Genomic DNA, 16,635 nt, shown 5'->3' with positions numbered 1-16,635 from the left:
CGTTTGATGAGGGTTGGAGCTAAACTCTGCAGAGCTGTGGCCCTCCAGGAACTGAGTTTGAGAAAACTGACTAAGACATCTAAAAATGAATATTTCTACACTGGATAACAAAATATCAAGGTTTTCATACGGGGTTTTGGTGACTTTAGTGGAAGTATGAAGTCAGTTCTGCTCAAGTTCACACAGGTAGAGAACCACATTAATTTAATTTGATCACTTGAAACTTTTGTAAACGTTTTGTGAAATATATAAATGCCACTTGATTGAAAACGGTTGACAATATTATTACAGTTCCAGAGGAACAACACGTTTAAATACAATGAAGAATGTCAAAATTATGAACACGTGACATGATCTCTCACCATCAGACATCATCAGCCACTCCATATCTCGATCATGAATGGCTTGATCTCCATCTTCACCTGGACCAAGCACACATGTTCAGTGCTGACCTGCAATCCTCTATATAAGGACTATGCGATTACTTGCAGTTGTTCACACACACCAAACAATGCTAGATGCATACATATTTAATAGAAATATTAGCTCTATAAGAGGTTGCGCAACTCTGAGAGAAAGAGAGCAGAAGTGAATCACCTTTTTCAGACAGACTGCCAGAGCTCACGTGCTCCGTCAAAACCGTGCCATACTGCTGCAACTTCTTCACTATTCTCTGGTAAATATTCACGTCTTGTCTCCCTCCGCGGATGCTTCCACAAAAATATATGTTCATACTTTGCGAATGTCTTCGTCCTCTTTGATAATAATAATACAAGAGTGGGTTTCCTCGACAGGAACTCACAGCTTTCAGCGGAAAAAGCAAGACAATCTGCAGGTCATTTCCCGCCCAAACACACGCGGAGAAACGCCACCGTGTGGCAATAACGCATTAACGTTTTCATAATTTACTCAAAATTCTTTAATTATTCGCCCTCGTAGATTTATTTATTTACTTGTTTATTTATTAAAGAATAAGAAACATGTATCAAATGGCATAAACTATAATTTGCTAAATGAAAATAAATGAGTAAATAAACAAATGCATGGCTTAATAATGTTTAAGATTTATAACTCTTTAGTTTGTCATTTCCGAATTTGCTTTAATATGCATTAAATGTAGGCTACCTAAATTATAATAAGGTTCAAAATGAAAATCATACAAACGACTTGTAAGTCCAAATGACTGACTACATATCTGCAGTTAGTTGCATTTATTTGTTTATTTATTGAAATACACGCACATAAAACAAACAGCACTGGATGGCAATAATGAGAGAGAGAGAGAGATTAAAACAACACAACTAAAGAACAAATTATTCATTAACTCCTCATACAACTGAGTAAATAAACAAATGCATGGCTTAATAATGTTTAAGATTTATAACTCTTTAGTTTGTCATTTCCGAATTTGCTTTAATATGCATTAAATGTAGGCTACCTAAATTATAATAAGGTTCAAAATGAAAATCATACAAACGACTTGTAAGTCCAAATGACTGACTACATATCTGCAGTTAGTTGCATTTATTTGTTTATTTATTGAAATACAAGCACATAAAACAAACAGCACTGGATGGCAATAATGAGAGAGAGAGAGATTAAAACAACACAACTAAAGAACAAATTATTCATTAACTCCTCATACAACTGACGGTTTTTTAATTAAAAGATTTGATATATTTTGTTTTTTCTTTTTACAGTTTATTAAAGTACATACAGTAGATGAACGAAGAAACATATCAAATATTATACAATAAAAACAACAGCAGAACAAAGTAGAATAAACACGTGGATTCACGAACACAAATAGAAGAGAAGCTGATATTAAGGTTAAACTCGTAGACTGTATAAAAACAGGTTAAACTACATAAAAAAAGAGAATACAAAAAAAAAAAAAAAATCTTAGCGACGTGTCGTGACGCAATCAATGCGCAGTTGTGCATCTGCGCAGTACCGGAAGCGAATAATAGCTCTTCAGATACAGCTGCTAAAAACATTTGGATAAAAGAGCTCCACAGAAGAAACAGGTAAGAGAAAATAATCCGAGATTATTTACAGCAGGTTTCTTTGTATGGTAAACAGTCGTATTCGTTAGTCAATACCCTGGGATTGTAAGTGTATATGAACCAACAGGATTTTAATCGCAAGCTTACTTTGACAGGTGGATGTTGACTCTATACGACATACATATAAACATGTATAAAACACATCTTTTCTAACATGTCAAGAGGCGGGCAGTGGTTTAACAGCTACCGATCCCTGTGCCGAACTGAAAGTCTCACTGTGTCTGTTAGCCGCTGGTGAATGGAAGTGGCGAGGGCCGGAGAGATGGGTCCCGAGAGAATCTTACCGAACCCCGAGGAGGATGCGCTGCAGGACCGGCCCTCAGACACCGCGGCGCCGGAGGAGTGGAGCGGAGCGGAGGAGGAGGAAGGAGGCGCCGGAGACGAGGACCAGGGCAGTGCTGGATACTATTATCAGCCTCTGAATCAAGACCCAGACGGGATGAACGGCTCACACGCAGAGCCAGCGAACGAGGGAACCACCGCAGAGCAGCTGCAGGACGTCCAGGACAGAATAGAGGTACAGGGAGGCTTGCATCTTTCCGGTTAGCCAGTGTGGTTTACCCGCTAATTACTTTAATAAATGAACTACTTTTGCAGGCCATGGGTCTGTTCCTGCCCCAGCCGCCTCCTCCTGACAGCGACGAAGAGGAGGATCCTGAAGGAGCTGCTGCCTGCAGAAGTTCTGCGTCCATTCCCATGGATGCAGGTGAGATCGCGCACACTGCTGCATTAGTTCTCTGTGTCAGTGTGAGGGACCAATATATATAGCAAACCTGCTATATAAAAAAAACTGCTTGATTGTTTTATAAGCATAACGTAAATCATACTATAACCCAGCTTTAATATGCTAAATGTGATTATAATCCATGAAGATTTTAAGATATTGTAAACATGATTTTCTGTTAAGCTGTTGTGAAAAATGATATACTTGTAAATTTGACTGGACTTGGTTGACTGATATTTTTAAATGGCCATTATAAAGAATACAACTTAATACTAGCAAATAGAAAAGTACACTAAATTGTTGAATTTAACTTTAGTAATACTAGCACTATTTATAAAAAAAAAAGAAAAGAAAAAAGCACAACCGGTGGAATAATAAAAGTACACAAAATTGTTGAATTTAACCGAGTAATATTAGTTTTTTTAAATGCGCAATTGGAATTAACAGGTGAAATGATGAAAGAACAAAAATTTTTTAGCTTGAGTAACAGTTATATTTAATACAGAAAATGTGCAGTTGGAATTTTGGAATTAACTGGTGGAATGATTAAACATGCAGTCAAAATTTAGTTTATAACTTGACAAACAGATGATTCATGTTATGGCCTTTCACGGTGTAGTATTAAAAATCTGTACTATTTTCCTTAAATCTAAAATAAAACCCTAAAATCAGTCCTTATAAAAGTTTAAGTAAGGTATCACATTATACTGCTTTTTTCCCCCCCTCTACCATAGATTATATTAAGTGTTTTTAAAGAATTGAAAGGATCGGTAGATGACCGCAAAGGTAAACTAAACACAAAAATAAGTATGCACAATAAAATACCCATTATCTTATACCAATATAGATACATTTAAAATAATAAAGCGCTAATATCAACCAACATTTACCAATTTATTGGTTGATATTAGCATTATAAAATATATGTTAGCAATTAGTGGTCAAATGATTAATCGCATTCAAAATAAAAGTTTTTGTTTACATAATATATGTGTGTGTACTGTGTATATTTATTATGTATATATAAAGAAACACATACAGCATATATTTTGAAAATATTTACATGTATTTGCATGTATACATTTATATTGATATAAAATATAAACATATTTAATATATAAATTTTTCTTTCTACATGTTATCTTAAGGGTTTTTCCCATTATTTTAATTTTAGTATAACATTATAATACCATTCACATTTTTACTTTTTTATAATTTAATTTAAAGAAGAAACCAAGCGTAATTAATAATCGCAATTACAATTTCAAGGGAATAATCGACAATTATGATTTTTGTCATAATCGTGCAGCCCTACAGTACACACACATATTATGTAAGCAAAAACTTTTTTTTGGATTAATCGTTTGACAGCACTATTAGCAATATATAATTTAGGTACCAGTATATTTCATAGTTTCTCTTGTGTTCACAGATCACGTTGAGCTGGTGAAAAGGACCATGGCGGCAGTAAATTTGCCGACACTAGGAATCCCTGCCTGGGCCCAGGAGATCTCTGACGACCAGTGGAAGGACATGGTCCAGCAGACGCTTCAGTCCAGACAAAGCTCTGCAGGCCTGAGACTGGAACGCAATTGAAACCGTTTCCAGAGCCTCATCTCACCTACTGCACATCTCACACGGCAGAAACAGAGCTTCTGACATCTCAAACAAATCAAAAGGCATTCATCACTTTAGTTGTGGTTTATACAAACTGTGGACTGAAATTCTTGAAATGCAAATCTAATAGCTTGCCTTTTAATTGCTTTGAACTGATACACAGCCAGTGTCCAGTTGATGCAGTTACAGAGTAGGCAAAAACTGTCCTAAAAACATCCCAAATGTTTTTCAACCCAGTTGTATTAATGATGCAGTGTGTTCTTTTGCTTGTTCTTTTGTAAAGTGAAGAATTTTGCTAAACTTAGTGGTTGCTTTTGTATGACAGTATAGACATGTGAAGGTGCATCTCAGTAATACTCACATCTCCATTGATCTGACTGTTGATACCTGTGCAATGAGTGACTGATCCTTTATATATATCTCACATGGCTCGAGCAACACAAATGGCCGTCACACCTTTTGTGTTTCTTTATTTTTGTTCTGTACATACATGAACATCTGTACAAAATATGACTTTCATACTATGTAATGCTCAACCTAATTAAAGTACAACATATGTACATATGACCTGGAAAGCAGCTTAAGATTAGTGTCAGACTTGGGAAGGAGGACTGGGAGAGGAGGGAAAGGGACGGGTGAGTGTGGAGAGACCCATACTTTCTTAATTTCCCTCTGTTTCTTGTTGCTGCCGGACAAGCTGAACACCGGCCCCATCCGCCTGTCAAGCTGCATTGAGAAAGGAAGCATGCTGCGTTCAAGAGTGACGTTGCCTCTGATTGTTTCTGGAATGTTTTGGTCTATTATTTAGAGGCAACAAGGTTGGCAATTCATGCTCTTGATTGCACGGACAAGTCATTCCCGTACGCTGATAGGCCGAGGTGACGTTACAACACTTCAAACAGCTAATGATTTCAAGACTTCACCTCTGCACTGCACACTAATAAGCTGTAATAGCACGAGTTGAAACGTATGTGCATGTTTGGAGCGATGGAAGAAGTGTAGCAGCTTGAATGCACAGCAAGTGGACATCATTACAGCGAGACCTTTGAGCTGCGATGACGTTTTGCATTGTCCAGCAGCCTGTAGGAGGAGTAAATGTTCCCTCACTATTGGAATGATCAAAGTGACACTTCACGGGACAGACCTTTACAACAGAGAGGGGGACATCATGCATCAGAATGGAGTCGTTCAAACAGAATGAAAGAAAAGATGAACTTGGGGCAGAAAGGGAATACTGAAGGGCGGGCAAGGGCGCAATCATAAGCAATATACATGACAATATACAGTACACAAGTATTAGCGATGGCTGTCGGTTTTCCATATATTAAGCCTGGACAGGAAAGCGAGTATCTTTTCTCTGCAAGTATATAGTCCTATCAGGAGGATTGTATAGCGCTTGATCGTACACTAGACCAGTGCATGGTCTCCATTCTGTTCTAATTCCTGAAAAAAATATTGCTTAGGCGCTTTAAAGTTAAAAAAAAAATAAAATAAATAAGATGTACGATTTCGGACAGGACAGTAGTTCCCGATCTTGAACGGTTAATTTTTTTAAAGGCTCGACGGGAGTCTGTTTTTCGTTTTTGTCTAGTTTTCATACATCACAGAAACCTATGAAGCAAAGGAGGATTGTATAGCGCTTGATCGTACACTAGACCAGTGCATGGTCTCCATTCTGTTCTAATTCCTGAAAAAAATATTGCTTAGGCGCTTTAAAGTAAAAAAAAATAAAAATAAATAAGATGTACGATTTCGGACAGGACAGTAGTTCCCGATCTTGAACGGTTAATTTTTTTTAAAGGCTCGACGGGAGTCTGTTTTTCGTTTTTGTCTAGTTTTCATACATCACAGAAACCTATGAAGCAAAAACAAGACACCGTACTGAAGCTAGGCGGTGAAAAAAGGAAGTTTCGATTTGATGGGTATATGTTAAAGAGGTATCCGTCTTAAAACGAAAAGACAAACGTAAGTGCAGAGTGGACCGATAGACCACTGGTGCATGCGTTTAGAGCACATTCTTGTCTTTTCCGCTACTACTTTTACAGCATTTTCAGCAAGCGCTCTGCTGGTGGTGTATATAGAGATGATTGCTTACACAAATCTCCCTTTTGTTCTTGTTTTTGACGATCATTAACAATCAGTGGGAAAACAGCAAACAGTTTAGGTCGAACTCTTCAGCCTCTGCCTCTTCATATGTGGCCGTGACCTCAAAAATGACTTCTTCAGATGACTACCTAAAGCATTTACAGCACCAGGCCACTATGGAGAAACCATTTCAGGTATATATCTAGGGAAGCACCTAAAATTGATTGGCAAATCTCCAATTTGCGTGTCTAATTCTTAAAGCTTCTTAGGAAGGAACAAGTTTCTCCATGTAGTTTTTTGACGTCAAGAATAGCCCTGATCGTTCATGTTTGGCTACAGACCCTACGCTGAGGGTCACCGTCTCCACTGAGGTCTTCATTTATCTTGAGTAACATGATTCATTGAGTTAAGTGTGGCCCCTTCATTGCAAACAGATTTACAGAGGCAGTGATTGGAGTACAGGAGAAGCTCTCAAGCAGTGGTAAAAACGGGATAGGGAACATGCGGACAAATGGAGACAGCATAAAGTGGGCAAAATAAAGTGGAGTGTGGAGAGAAAAACAAACCACAACAAGAGCATACTTTGATTATTTGTAACCCACACTGCTTTCTAACAGCTTCTGTTGGATGTGAGGATCAGCAGCTATGGATTTGTGAAGACTTTGGAAAGCGTTTGTGCGCACATAGGGGGTGGGACAGAGTTCATGGGAGCTCTCCAATGCTCTGCGGACTGGATTTTTGCAGACGGGGCTCTCCAAACAGTGAGGGAGGAAGAGAGTATGGATAGAGGCAGAGGAATAGAGAGGTGGGTTACAGCAGGCGACAATTTTGGACCAAGACGAGAGGGACAGTTTAGGCGCGGTGGAGGGTGGCGGTGCTCCCCGGTCAGAGGGCTTCCTGGTTGGCCGTCAGGTACTCCTCCGCTCGCTTGTGAGCTTCCAGGGCTTTTATAGTATACACGTCCTGCGGCAGCTCAGACTTTCGCCTCATCAAAACCTTATCTTTCTTGATTTCTTTCAACCCCTGTAAAAAAAAAAAAAAAAAGAGTTATATTACTGAGACAGTGCACCTTGCAGCTAAACTAGAGCCCAAAGTATACTTCAGTTTTGACATTAACACTTAGCATGCATGCTCAGCGGAACACAGCTTTTTAAGGCTTTCTATTTGACAGTGTGAAATAAAAAAAAAAACGGGTATAACTGTCAATTGCTAGAGATTTAGGATTTTCGTCCAGTTTAAACTTTCACGTGATTTCAGTCCTCGCATACTGTTTGTCAGACTTTTTTTTGTGCAAAACACATGGTCTGTCTGTCCAGTTTGGCACAGGGGAAAAAACAATTGCTAAAAAGCAATTGCTTACATCCATATACTGTACATATTATTGTTACTTTTATTGGTATTCATATCTCTATGACTTATTCAAAATTCTTTTTTCAGCTAAATTAGTAGCTCTCGTGAATGGCGGTGGAGACTGATCGGAAGAGAAGAAATTGTTGAATAAAGTAGTTATTTTTGTTTTCTTTGTGCACAAAAAGTATTCTTGTAGCTTCATAACATTACGGTTGAATCACTGATGTCAAATGGACTATTTTAATGATGTCATTACTACCTTTCTGGACTTTGTCCGTGGTAGTTCCCTTGCTGTCTATGGAGTGTCCGAAAGCTCTGGGATTTCATCAAAAATATCTTAATTTGTGTTCCAAAGATGAACGAAGGTCTTGCGGGTTTGGAACGACATGAGGGTGAGTAATTAATGACAGAATTTTCATTTTTGAGTGAACTTTCCCTGTAATACTGATTTGATGCTGTTGGACTGAAAATTAAATCTTAAATTAAAATGACCTGTAGTTTCTTTTATTTAGGCCAAACATTAACACAGATGTTTGGTTTCAGGTGGCTTATTACAGCAAAAGATATCCAACCCAAAGAACATTGTTGGCCAGGTTTTGTTTTTACACAATGTTAGTTATTAAAGCAGAATGTTTATTTGTGACCTTATTAGGTCTAGAAAAGCATGTATTGCACTAGGTAGCCTACACCAAATTTTAAGAAATGAGTTTGGCACCTATGCTGTAAAACAAACTTGCATGTTGACACTGTTCGGGCATCTTTTGTTCCTGTGAAAATCTACAAGTGTTTGATTGTACCGGTGTGGCTTCTGATTCCACAGTCTTCTTCAGCAGCTGGATGTCCTCGACTGTTGGGGTCTCTGTCTCCATTGAGTACAGGGGCATCCCTCCTTCATTATACATCATATACTGCACATACACAAACATGTCCTCAGTTCACACCTAAACATACATCTGTCACAATGTTTTGTTTATAACAACTTGCTGCATTGATAAAGAATTCAAATGATGTGTATATAAGCCATTAATATGGCTCATCCAAAAAGAAATTAGTGTGAACGTAGTGTTACGGTTTCGAGTCTTTTGTCTTTAACTTAAGTATTACATAATGTTGATCCAGATTATTCATTATGAATACTCTTTTTGTTTGCATCCATAACATCACAAATATATATCATGAGAAAAAAACATGATCAGATGAGATAAAGCACCTTTCAAAGTATCTAATTTACTGAATTATGCAAAAATAGACATAACTGTATGGTTATTAAAATATAAACCATTTATGTTGAGTTCCCAGCAAGACTGTGATATTGAATTACTCATATAGGATTTTGTTCATACTGCCCACTCTACACCTAAACAGAACTTGGTAGGAAAGATGAAAGTAACCCAAAGAGTAAGATGAATACATAACTATTATGTTTAGATAGATAAATGACTCACTTCCTCTTGAGCCAGACCGGGCCGCAGCTGAATCTTTGTACTCTGTGAAAATCCAAAACGAATAGTTGACAAACACACATTCACAGGATGCCTCATCACATCTGATTAAACTCTGGGCTCATTTTGTGTTTGCCCTCAGAGCACACTGGTGACTCAAGAGAGATGAGTTGTGGTAATTACACTCGTCAGGAGTAGTTTCTAATTACGTGAAAAAAAAAAAAAAAAGAGAAAGACAGAAAACAAGTTCCCCCTTATACTTATCAGTAATTAAGGGAACCAGGCTGTTTTAGCTACACACAATGCTTTGGGAATAAAGGAAAATATATCTATACCACTAGCAATATTTAAGCTTGTGCATCTAATAACGTTAATTTCTTTAAAGGGGTCATATGATGAATTAAAGGGTTCAATTTTGGCCAATCACAACGCATTGGATAGCTGGCCAATCACAGCTCACCTCGCTTTTTCAGACCGATGAGCTTTGTAAAAATTGACGCGTTTCAGAAAGGCGGGGCATAGAGGAGAAACAATAATGTACAGTATGTGGAAAATAATGTGTTTATTGAACCTTAAACCGCTTAAACATATTTCATTACACCAAATACACAAAATAATGTTCTTTTTAGCAACATCATATGACCCCTTTAATGATTTTAATTCATATCCATATACATGTACGACTTCAGTGATTTTGACTGTGTCCTATTGGTTTGTCTTTATATGTACACAACTGTTTATATGTACACAAAAGTTTGCGGTTAAGATTTTTAAAAATGTTTTTGAAAGGAGTCTCTTCTGCTCACCAAGGCTGCATTTGTTTGTCAAAAATACAGTAAAAATTTTAATACTGTGAAATATTATTACAATTTAAGTTACGTTTTTTTTATTTGAATATATTTTAAAATGGAATTTATTCCTGTGATGCATCACTCCAGTTTTCAGTATCACATAATCCTTCAGAAATTATTATAATATGCTAAAGTAACATTACCAATGCAGGAAACAATATATTTTTATGAAAACGGTGATAGTTTTCATTTGATGAATAGAAAGTTCAAAATAACAGCATTTATTTGAAACAGTGAAACTCTGTAACATTACAAAGTCTTTACTCTCACTTTGATTTATTCAATCGAATAAAAGTATCATTTAAAAATAAAAAAAATTTAATTTTGAACTTTTGATTGCTAGTGGGAGGGTGTTTACCTGAGGGTTCTGTTTTGCTAGCGCCTCAATTTTATGCCACATTTCTTCCCGCTCCTTTAGTTTGTACTTCTCTCTGAGAAGAACAGTAAAACAACAAAGAGTTTAGGATACATCTGAGAAAACCACTCATATGTATATGTGGATACATATGATTGCCACAACTTGCTTAGAAAATGTTCATAGAAATTTGACCAAAACAAAGACAACTGCTTATTTAGACATTATCTCGATGCGAAATAAATGACAAATTAATTTATTTATTAAATTTTCTCCTTCGCCCTCCCCCATATTCTCTCTGTTCCCCCTCATTCACTTACTTCTGCTTCTCAGCCTTGTACTGCTGAGTGCAGTCATCAAACAGCTTCTGGTTCATCTCCATAAACAGCTTCAGAGCATTGTAGATAAGCCCATGGATTGTCCTGCAGGACGAAACACAGCTCTATTAGTCCAGACATTTGAACAGAATGCTTTTCTCTTCTGGTGATTTGAATATGATCTGTCTTAATGTAAAATCAGGCTGTGACAGTTCCAGAAGTGAAGTTTGATTAACAAGTGTGGCTGTACTTGTTCCAGTGGCTCTTGGAGTTCTTGTAGAGAGCGGGAAACATGATGGGGAGGATCTTGGCGGCATTGTCACTGATCAGGCTCATAATGTACTCATTGTTCCAGTAATACAATGCTCTTTCAGCAACCTAGAACACACATGACCATTAAATTCAGTTGAAGTCAAAAGTTAGTATTGTATCATATATAGTGCAGATATTTAGGCAAAATAAGAAAAATGCACACATCTTCATTCTGTTCAAAAGTTTTTTTTGTCCTCAGTGTGAAAAGATGGATCTCAAAATCATACAGTCATTGTTGGAAAGGATTCAAATACACAAAAAAGCTGAAAAACCAAAGAATTTGTGGGACCTGAAGGATTTTTCTGAAGAACAGCAGGCAGTTTAACTGTTCAGGACAAACAAGGGACTCATGAACAACTGTCACTAAACAAAACACAAAGCTGTGGATCATTCAGGTAAGAACACAGTATTAAGAATCATTTTTATAAATTCAACTTTCATTATTTTCTCTTATGCACTATATGTAAGCATCTTTTATGTGAAATATCTTATTCAGGTCAGTACTAAATAAACAATAACATGCATTTTGTATGATCCCTCTTATTTTGTATATTCTCTTATTTGTGTGTGTGTGTGTATATGTGTGTTTGTATAAAAAGCGTCTGCTAAATGACTAAATGTAAATGTAAATGTAAATTTTGGTAAAATAATTAACATTTTGCAGATTCTGCAAGATGTATGTAAAATTTTCACTTCATTGTTACGAATGTAGGGCTGGGTATCGATTCAGATGTTCCGATTCGATTCAATTTCAAATCACAATACAAATCAGAGGTTTATTGTTAAAATTTAAAAGAAAACAGATGTGATTATTCCTTTAAAAATAAAGTTTTATTAATATTTATTAGTAGCAGTAGTAGTAGTAGCATTGTTGTTACATTGAGTCTTAAGACTGCTAAATAGTAATATTTCTGATACAGTTTCTTCACGTTAAACTAAGCTTTTATTTTGATGGGTTGCCGTGAGGAACTTGCAGCTGCTGTGTATGTGATATGACGGTAGTTTTCTCAAATTAAACGGTAAAATGCAAACAAAATGACTCTCAGAGCAGCTGGGGATGATATTCGTGTATTCATATCATCATAGTGAGACGACAGAGGCTGAAAACACCGTGAGCGTCTTCCGCGCTTTAGTAAGTGTGTAGTAAACAAAACAGTGCATCGCACCATCCGCCATTCATTCATTCATTGCGGAAATCATGGCGTCTTTACGCGTGATGTCGAATGCTTCCAAAGATTTGTAGTATTACTATAGAATTTTACCTGAGCATTGCAAATCACGCATGCTTTGTTCTTGGTTCTTGTCAACAGTATCTCCGCCATGATAAGCACTGAATGAATGGCAGGCTTTCTGTTGTAACATTGCGCAAGGTAAATAAGAGGGTGACATCTAGTGGAGAACACTAATGATAAGATTCACTTTAGTCAGATCTTGTTTTAAATGTCTGCTGAAATAAATACCGGAAAAGATCGATTCGCGGCTTTTGAAAATCGATATCGAATCGACGTCATTTAAAAAACCGATTAATCGAAAAATCTTTTTTTTTTTTGCCCAGCCCTATACGAATGCATGTGCTAGTATTAAAAAGCTTGTCTTTTAATCTGTCAACGGTAAGATAAGTCTCTCAATGTTCAAGGAGTTTGAAAAGTACTATTGTGCTGTAATACCTGGAAGTGCGGACTTGATACACACTTGGCCAGCTGTCTAAAGAGAGGCTCCATGACTTTAACAAATTCTGAGGGCTCAATGACATCCAAGATTTCCTCCAGCTCATTCAGAAACATCACCTCCTTAGGACTGTGGGTCTTGGGCCAGAACTTTAGCAGGCCCATAATCACCTGATGCAGAAGGTGACAAAAAGCTGTGAGAAAGCCATCTTCGCTCTCTCAAGTTTACCATGAAAAGAGAATTCAAACACAAAAGCTTGAAAGAAAATGTTATTAATAATGACAGGAAACAGCAAAGGTGCAGTTGTGCCAAGGTAGGGCTGGACGATATGGCCAAAATTGATATCACGATATATTTCTTAATTTCGGTCGATACAATATAATTCCAATATCGATATGAACACTATTTATCTGAAATAGAAATCTTTTGTAACATTATAAATGCCTTTATCATCACTTTTGATCAATTTTAAGCATCCTTGCTAAATAAAAGTATTAATTTCTATAATTTCTTTCCCAAAAAAATAATAAAAATTATACTGAATGGAATAGTGTATAATGTTACAAAAGCTTTTTATTTCAGATAAATGCTAATCTTTGGATCGTTCTATTCATCAAATAATCCGGAAAAAAAAATGTACTCAACTGTTTTAAATACTGATAATCAGCAAATCAGCATATTAGAATGATTAGAAGGATCATGTGACACTGAAGACTGGAGTAATGATGCTGAAAATTTACCTATGTATGACCACAGGAATAAATTACATTTTAAAATATTTTCAAATAGAAAGTAGTTATTTTAAATAGTTAAAATATTTCAAAATTTTACTGTTTTTGCTGTACTTTGGATCAAATAAATGCAGCCTTGGTGAGCAGAAGAGAATTCTTAAAAAAAAAAAAACCTTAAAAATCTTACTGTTCAAAAACTTTTGACTGGTAGTGTAGGCTGATTATTCTTATAGATTGAAACAAATGTGCTTCAGCCAGAAAAAAAGGGTATGAAAAGTGCTCCGAGTCGCTGCAGAAAACAAAAAAATTGAACAACAAAAACTGGAAATGTTGCTGGAGACGGGCTTATTTAAAATGAAAACTCATGCTCTGCTAGCAGGAGGCGCTTTTAGAGTGATAGAACTAGCGGTTTCTCCAGTAATGGCTGTAATCAAAGCAGCTCCGCTCATGAACGCTTCTTTATCAGATCAAATGAAAATGCCATCGAAACTTTTCTGAAGACAGTCGGTTCCCTTCACAGATACATTTATATAAAACACCCGCGACATTTTTTGATTTTGAAACGTGCAGTGCTCATGTTTATTCAACGAAGTCAAACAGCACAAATAAATCAATGTATGGGAAACACTGGTAATGTATATCGAAATATCGGAAATGTGTTTACAAATCATATCACCGTTATTGAAAAAAATTATATCGCGATACATATTGATATTGAATTATTGTCCAGCCCTATGCCAAGGCTGTAAATCTTACAGGTTCAGTGAGGCTGCTGTCCTTTTCCAAAAACTGCACCACACAGTAGGCCAGCTGAAAGCACAGGAAATTATTTTAAATTACAAAGAACACAATATGATGACTAACATTGAGCCACTGCTATTCTTCAGTCTATTAATACATTGTGCATAACGTCATAACCTAAGACTTGATCATAAAGTACAGACTATGAATACAGAGGAAGAGGTGGGCGATATGCCAGCAAAAATGTATTCTTTCTAATGCAGTTATGCAAACTTCATGGGTGTTTTGACCACTTTGAAATATCACTGTCAATGAGCAAATGTGAAAGTGCATCTTCGTGGTCTGAAACTGAGCCATAACTAGTTACCACTGCTAATGCTGTAAAACTTTACTTGTGCTTGCTCTGACACTTTAAAACATGAAGAGAGAAATTATAGAACATATTACCTCAAATCAAATAAAATCTGGAATAACCATTCCAGAAGAGCCAAAAAGGTCTCTAATATGCTGTAGCTTTAAAAAGAGAGAAGCTAAAATTTTTGGTTCAGATTTTTTTTTTTTTTTAATGCGAGAAAATAAAAGTTGTATTTTGATCACAAAAGCATAAGTTCTCTTCAGCCGCAGTCATGCTAATATTCAGCATAATTGTGAGTTTGTATATTTTTCTCCCACAAAAACAGCCCCAAAAGAAGCTAAATAGACAAGCGGAACAATAATAACAGTGAAACGTCCCAGTGGTGTTGCACTCAATGATTAGCTCTTTTGGAACCCCACTCAAGCCAATTACATTTCAGAACTATCTGTGGTTTAATGCAATTATTGAATGTTCTGAGAATACTGTGGCTTCCACAGCTCATAATCACAAACCCCTACAAAAAGCATTTCTACATTAAAGTCCTCAACAAAAGAGTGTTCTCCTTAAGCGTACCTGTGGGTGATAGACGCTGAGAGACTTGACTTTGTGTAAAGGCAGTAGCACTCTGATGAGGAACATTTTGTGCTCCTCTTTCAGTGGCAGGGCAAAGCCATTAATTATGCTGTGGGAAGAACGAGACCAGTCATGTGACAGACAGGTTCTTTCAGTTCAGCAATAAGAGAAAGACTTCCTCTCAGGTTTGTCATGGCAACACTGATAGTGGTTTAACAACGTCGTTTGCACTGCGCTCTTGCGTTACTTGATCTTTTTATTTTGGTGCGTCAATCTGTTGAGTTACTTAGTATAGGAAATTATGATCCGCACTCACGAGAACAATCTTCTTTTTTCTTTTATTTTACATTCATTACATATATATATGTAAATTGTCCAGGGTTTAAGTGGAAATGATTTAATGATTGTGGTAATTGAACACTGGCTAATTAATGTTGACGTCAATATAATTAGTGATTTGAAAAGTGGGTGGAGGGATTGAATTGCTTTACACACTGAGGAAGGCTTTGAGCCGAAACATTTGTGTCTTTTCCCATCAGTAATGAATGTAAAATAAAAGAAAAAAGAAGATTGTTCTCGTGAGTGCGGATCATAATTTCCAACACTGATAGTGGTCACACTCACCTTCCTAAGATTTCTAAGAGCTCCGCAATCCCATTGTGATGCTCCGTCTCGTATATAAACCTGCAGTGTGAGATCAAGGACATCGACTCAATGGATGACTTCTGGAGGAGCTACCCGTCTCACCTTTTCTCACGAATGCCAAACTCGGCTGATTCAAAGACAGACTTGCTTCTAAGAGCTCACAGTTTCTGTCTACCATTACAACAGAGTTTATGAATGAGAACATTTTTAGAGCAAAAAGCAGAGGTGGATTAGTTCGACGGAGCTCTTGCCTGTAGAATATATTGTTGATCTGCCGGCGAACGTAGGCTCTCAGCCCGAGGAACTTTCCGTAGATGCGATGCAGGATGGTTTTCAGGAAGTCCCGCTCTCGGGGGTCTTCACTGTCGAAAAGCTCCAGAAGCTGAAGAGGAATAAGATGACCTGAAGTCATGTGTTTACATGCATCTAAATTATTTGTTACTAATCTGATAGATGGCTCAATCAGACTGAAAGCCTTAAAGGGGTCATATGATGCGATTTAAATTTTTCCTTTCTCTTTGGAGTGTTACAAGCTCTTGGTGCATAAAGAAGATCTGTAAAGTTGCAAAGACTAAAGTCTCAAATCCAAAGAGATATTCTTTATAAAAGTTAAGAGTCAGCCACGCCCCCCTAAAACGGCTCGTTCTAACACGCCCCCACATACCTACATCACTATGTGGGAAGATTTGCATAACGCAGCCCAAATGTTCACGCAAAGAAAGAAGACGTAACTTTTATTCTCGCTGTAGTATTGTAGTTGTTGCCGCCGCTGCCATGTCGTGAAGGCGCTGTGTGTTTCCTTG

General features: G+C 37.0%; 3 protein-coding genes across 6 annotated transcripts in view; 1 reads left to right on the top strand and 2 right to left on the bottom strand.

Annotated features, from left to right (window-relative positions):
* Positions 1-862, bottom strand: part of dnph1 (2'-deoxynucleoside 5'-phosphate N-hydrolase 1) — a 3,865-nt gene extending 3,003 nt beyond the window's left edge. Inside the window, exons 1-2 of the mRNA XM_016551613.1 lie at positions 598-862; positions 363-422 (exon numbers count right to left, since the gene is read on the bottom strand). Coding sequence (XP_016407099.1) covers positions 363-422; positions 598-733 — 196 coding nt within the window. The 5' untranslated portion in view covers positions 734-862. The remainder of the gene's footprint in view (positions 1-362; positions 423-597) is intronic.
* A 1,033-nt stretch (positions 863-1,895) lies between these two features.
* Positions 1,896-4,590, top strand: LOC107739467 (male-enhanced antigen 1-like). 3 transcript variants are annotated; one of them, XM_016551577.1, is made up of 4 exons: positions 1,896-2,024; positions 2,295-2,583; positions 2,664-2,772; positions 4,223-4,590. In XM_016551577.1, exons 2-4 carry the CDS (start codon positions 2,305-2,307, stop codon positions 4,384-4,386), a joined length of 552 nt encoding a protein of 183 aa, XP_016407063.1. In that variant the 5' UTR covers positions 1,896-2,024; positions 2,295-2,304; the 3' UTR covers positions 4,387-4,590. The 3 variants fall into 3 exon arrangements, with proteins under 3 accessions (XP_016407063.1, XP_016407062.1, XP_016407064.1); XM_016551576.1 differs by having other exon boundaries at positions 1,898-2,027; XM_016551578.1 differs by lacking the exon at positions 1,896-2,024 and adding an exon at positions 2,034-2,161.
* Positions 4,591-4,677: 87 nt separating this feature from the next.
* The window catches only part of ppp2r5d (protein phosphatase 2, regulatory subunit B', delta), a 42,887-nt gene continuing 30,929 nt past the window's right edge, over positions 4,678-16,635 (bottom strand). Inside the window, exons 7-18 of one of the 2 annotated variants that reach the window (XR_001640006.1) lie at positions 16,084-16,214; positions 15,812-15,871; positions 15,188-15,296; positions 14,275-14,328; positions 12,787-12,957; positions 11,058-11,185; positions 10,811-10,912; positions 10,494-10,566; positions 9,288-9,329; positions 8,640-8,750; positions 6,263-7,515; positions 4,678-6,018 (exon numbers count right to left, since the gene is read on the bottom strand). Coding sequence is in view for 1 of the 2 variants with exons in the window: in XM_016551575.1 (XP_016407061.1) it covers positions 7,378-7,515; positions 8,640-8,750; positions 9,288-9,329; positions 10,494-10,566; positions 10,811-10,912; positions 11,058-11,185; positions 12,787-12,957; positions 14,275-14,328; positions 15,188-15,296; positions 15,812-15,871; positions 16,084-16,214 (1,119 nt within the window). In the remaining variant the exon portion in view is untranslated. The other variant, XM_016551575.1, reaches the window with a different exon arrangement.

The sequence above is a fragment of the Sinocyclocheilus rhinocerous genome, unplaced genomic scaffold, assembly GCF_001515625.1.
Source record: "Sinocyclocheilus rhinocerous isolate Xijiao unplaced genomic scaffold, SAMN03320098_v1.1 scaffold345, whole genome shotgun sequence".
Taxonomy (NCBI): Eukaryota; Metazoa; Chordata; class Actinopteri; order Cypriniformes; family Cyprinidae; genus Sinocyclocheilus; species Sinocyclocheilus rhinocerous.
This window is presented reverse-complemented; position numbering and strand designations above follow the sequence as displayed.

What these genes read in the sequence shown, in the direction of transcription:
- LOC107739467 (XM_016551577.1), top strand. Translation starts at nt 2,305, where the DNA reads ATGGAAGTGGCGAGGGCCGGAGAGATGGGTCCCGAGAGAATCTTACCG. An exon ending in ACGTCCAGGACAGAATAGAG is followed by an intron (nt 2,584 to 2,663) that starts GTACAGGGAGGC and finishes CTACTTTTGCAG; the next exon opens with GCCATGGGTCTGTTCCTGCC. An exon ending in GTCCATTCCCATGGATGCAG is followed by an intron (nt 2,773 to 4,222) that starts GTGAGATCGCGC and finishes TTGTGTTCACAG; the next exon opens with ATCACGTTGAGCTGGTGAAA.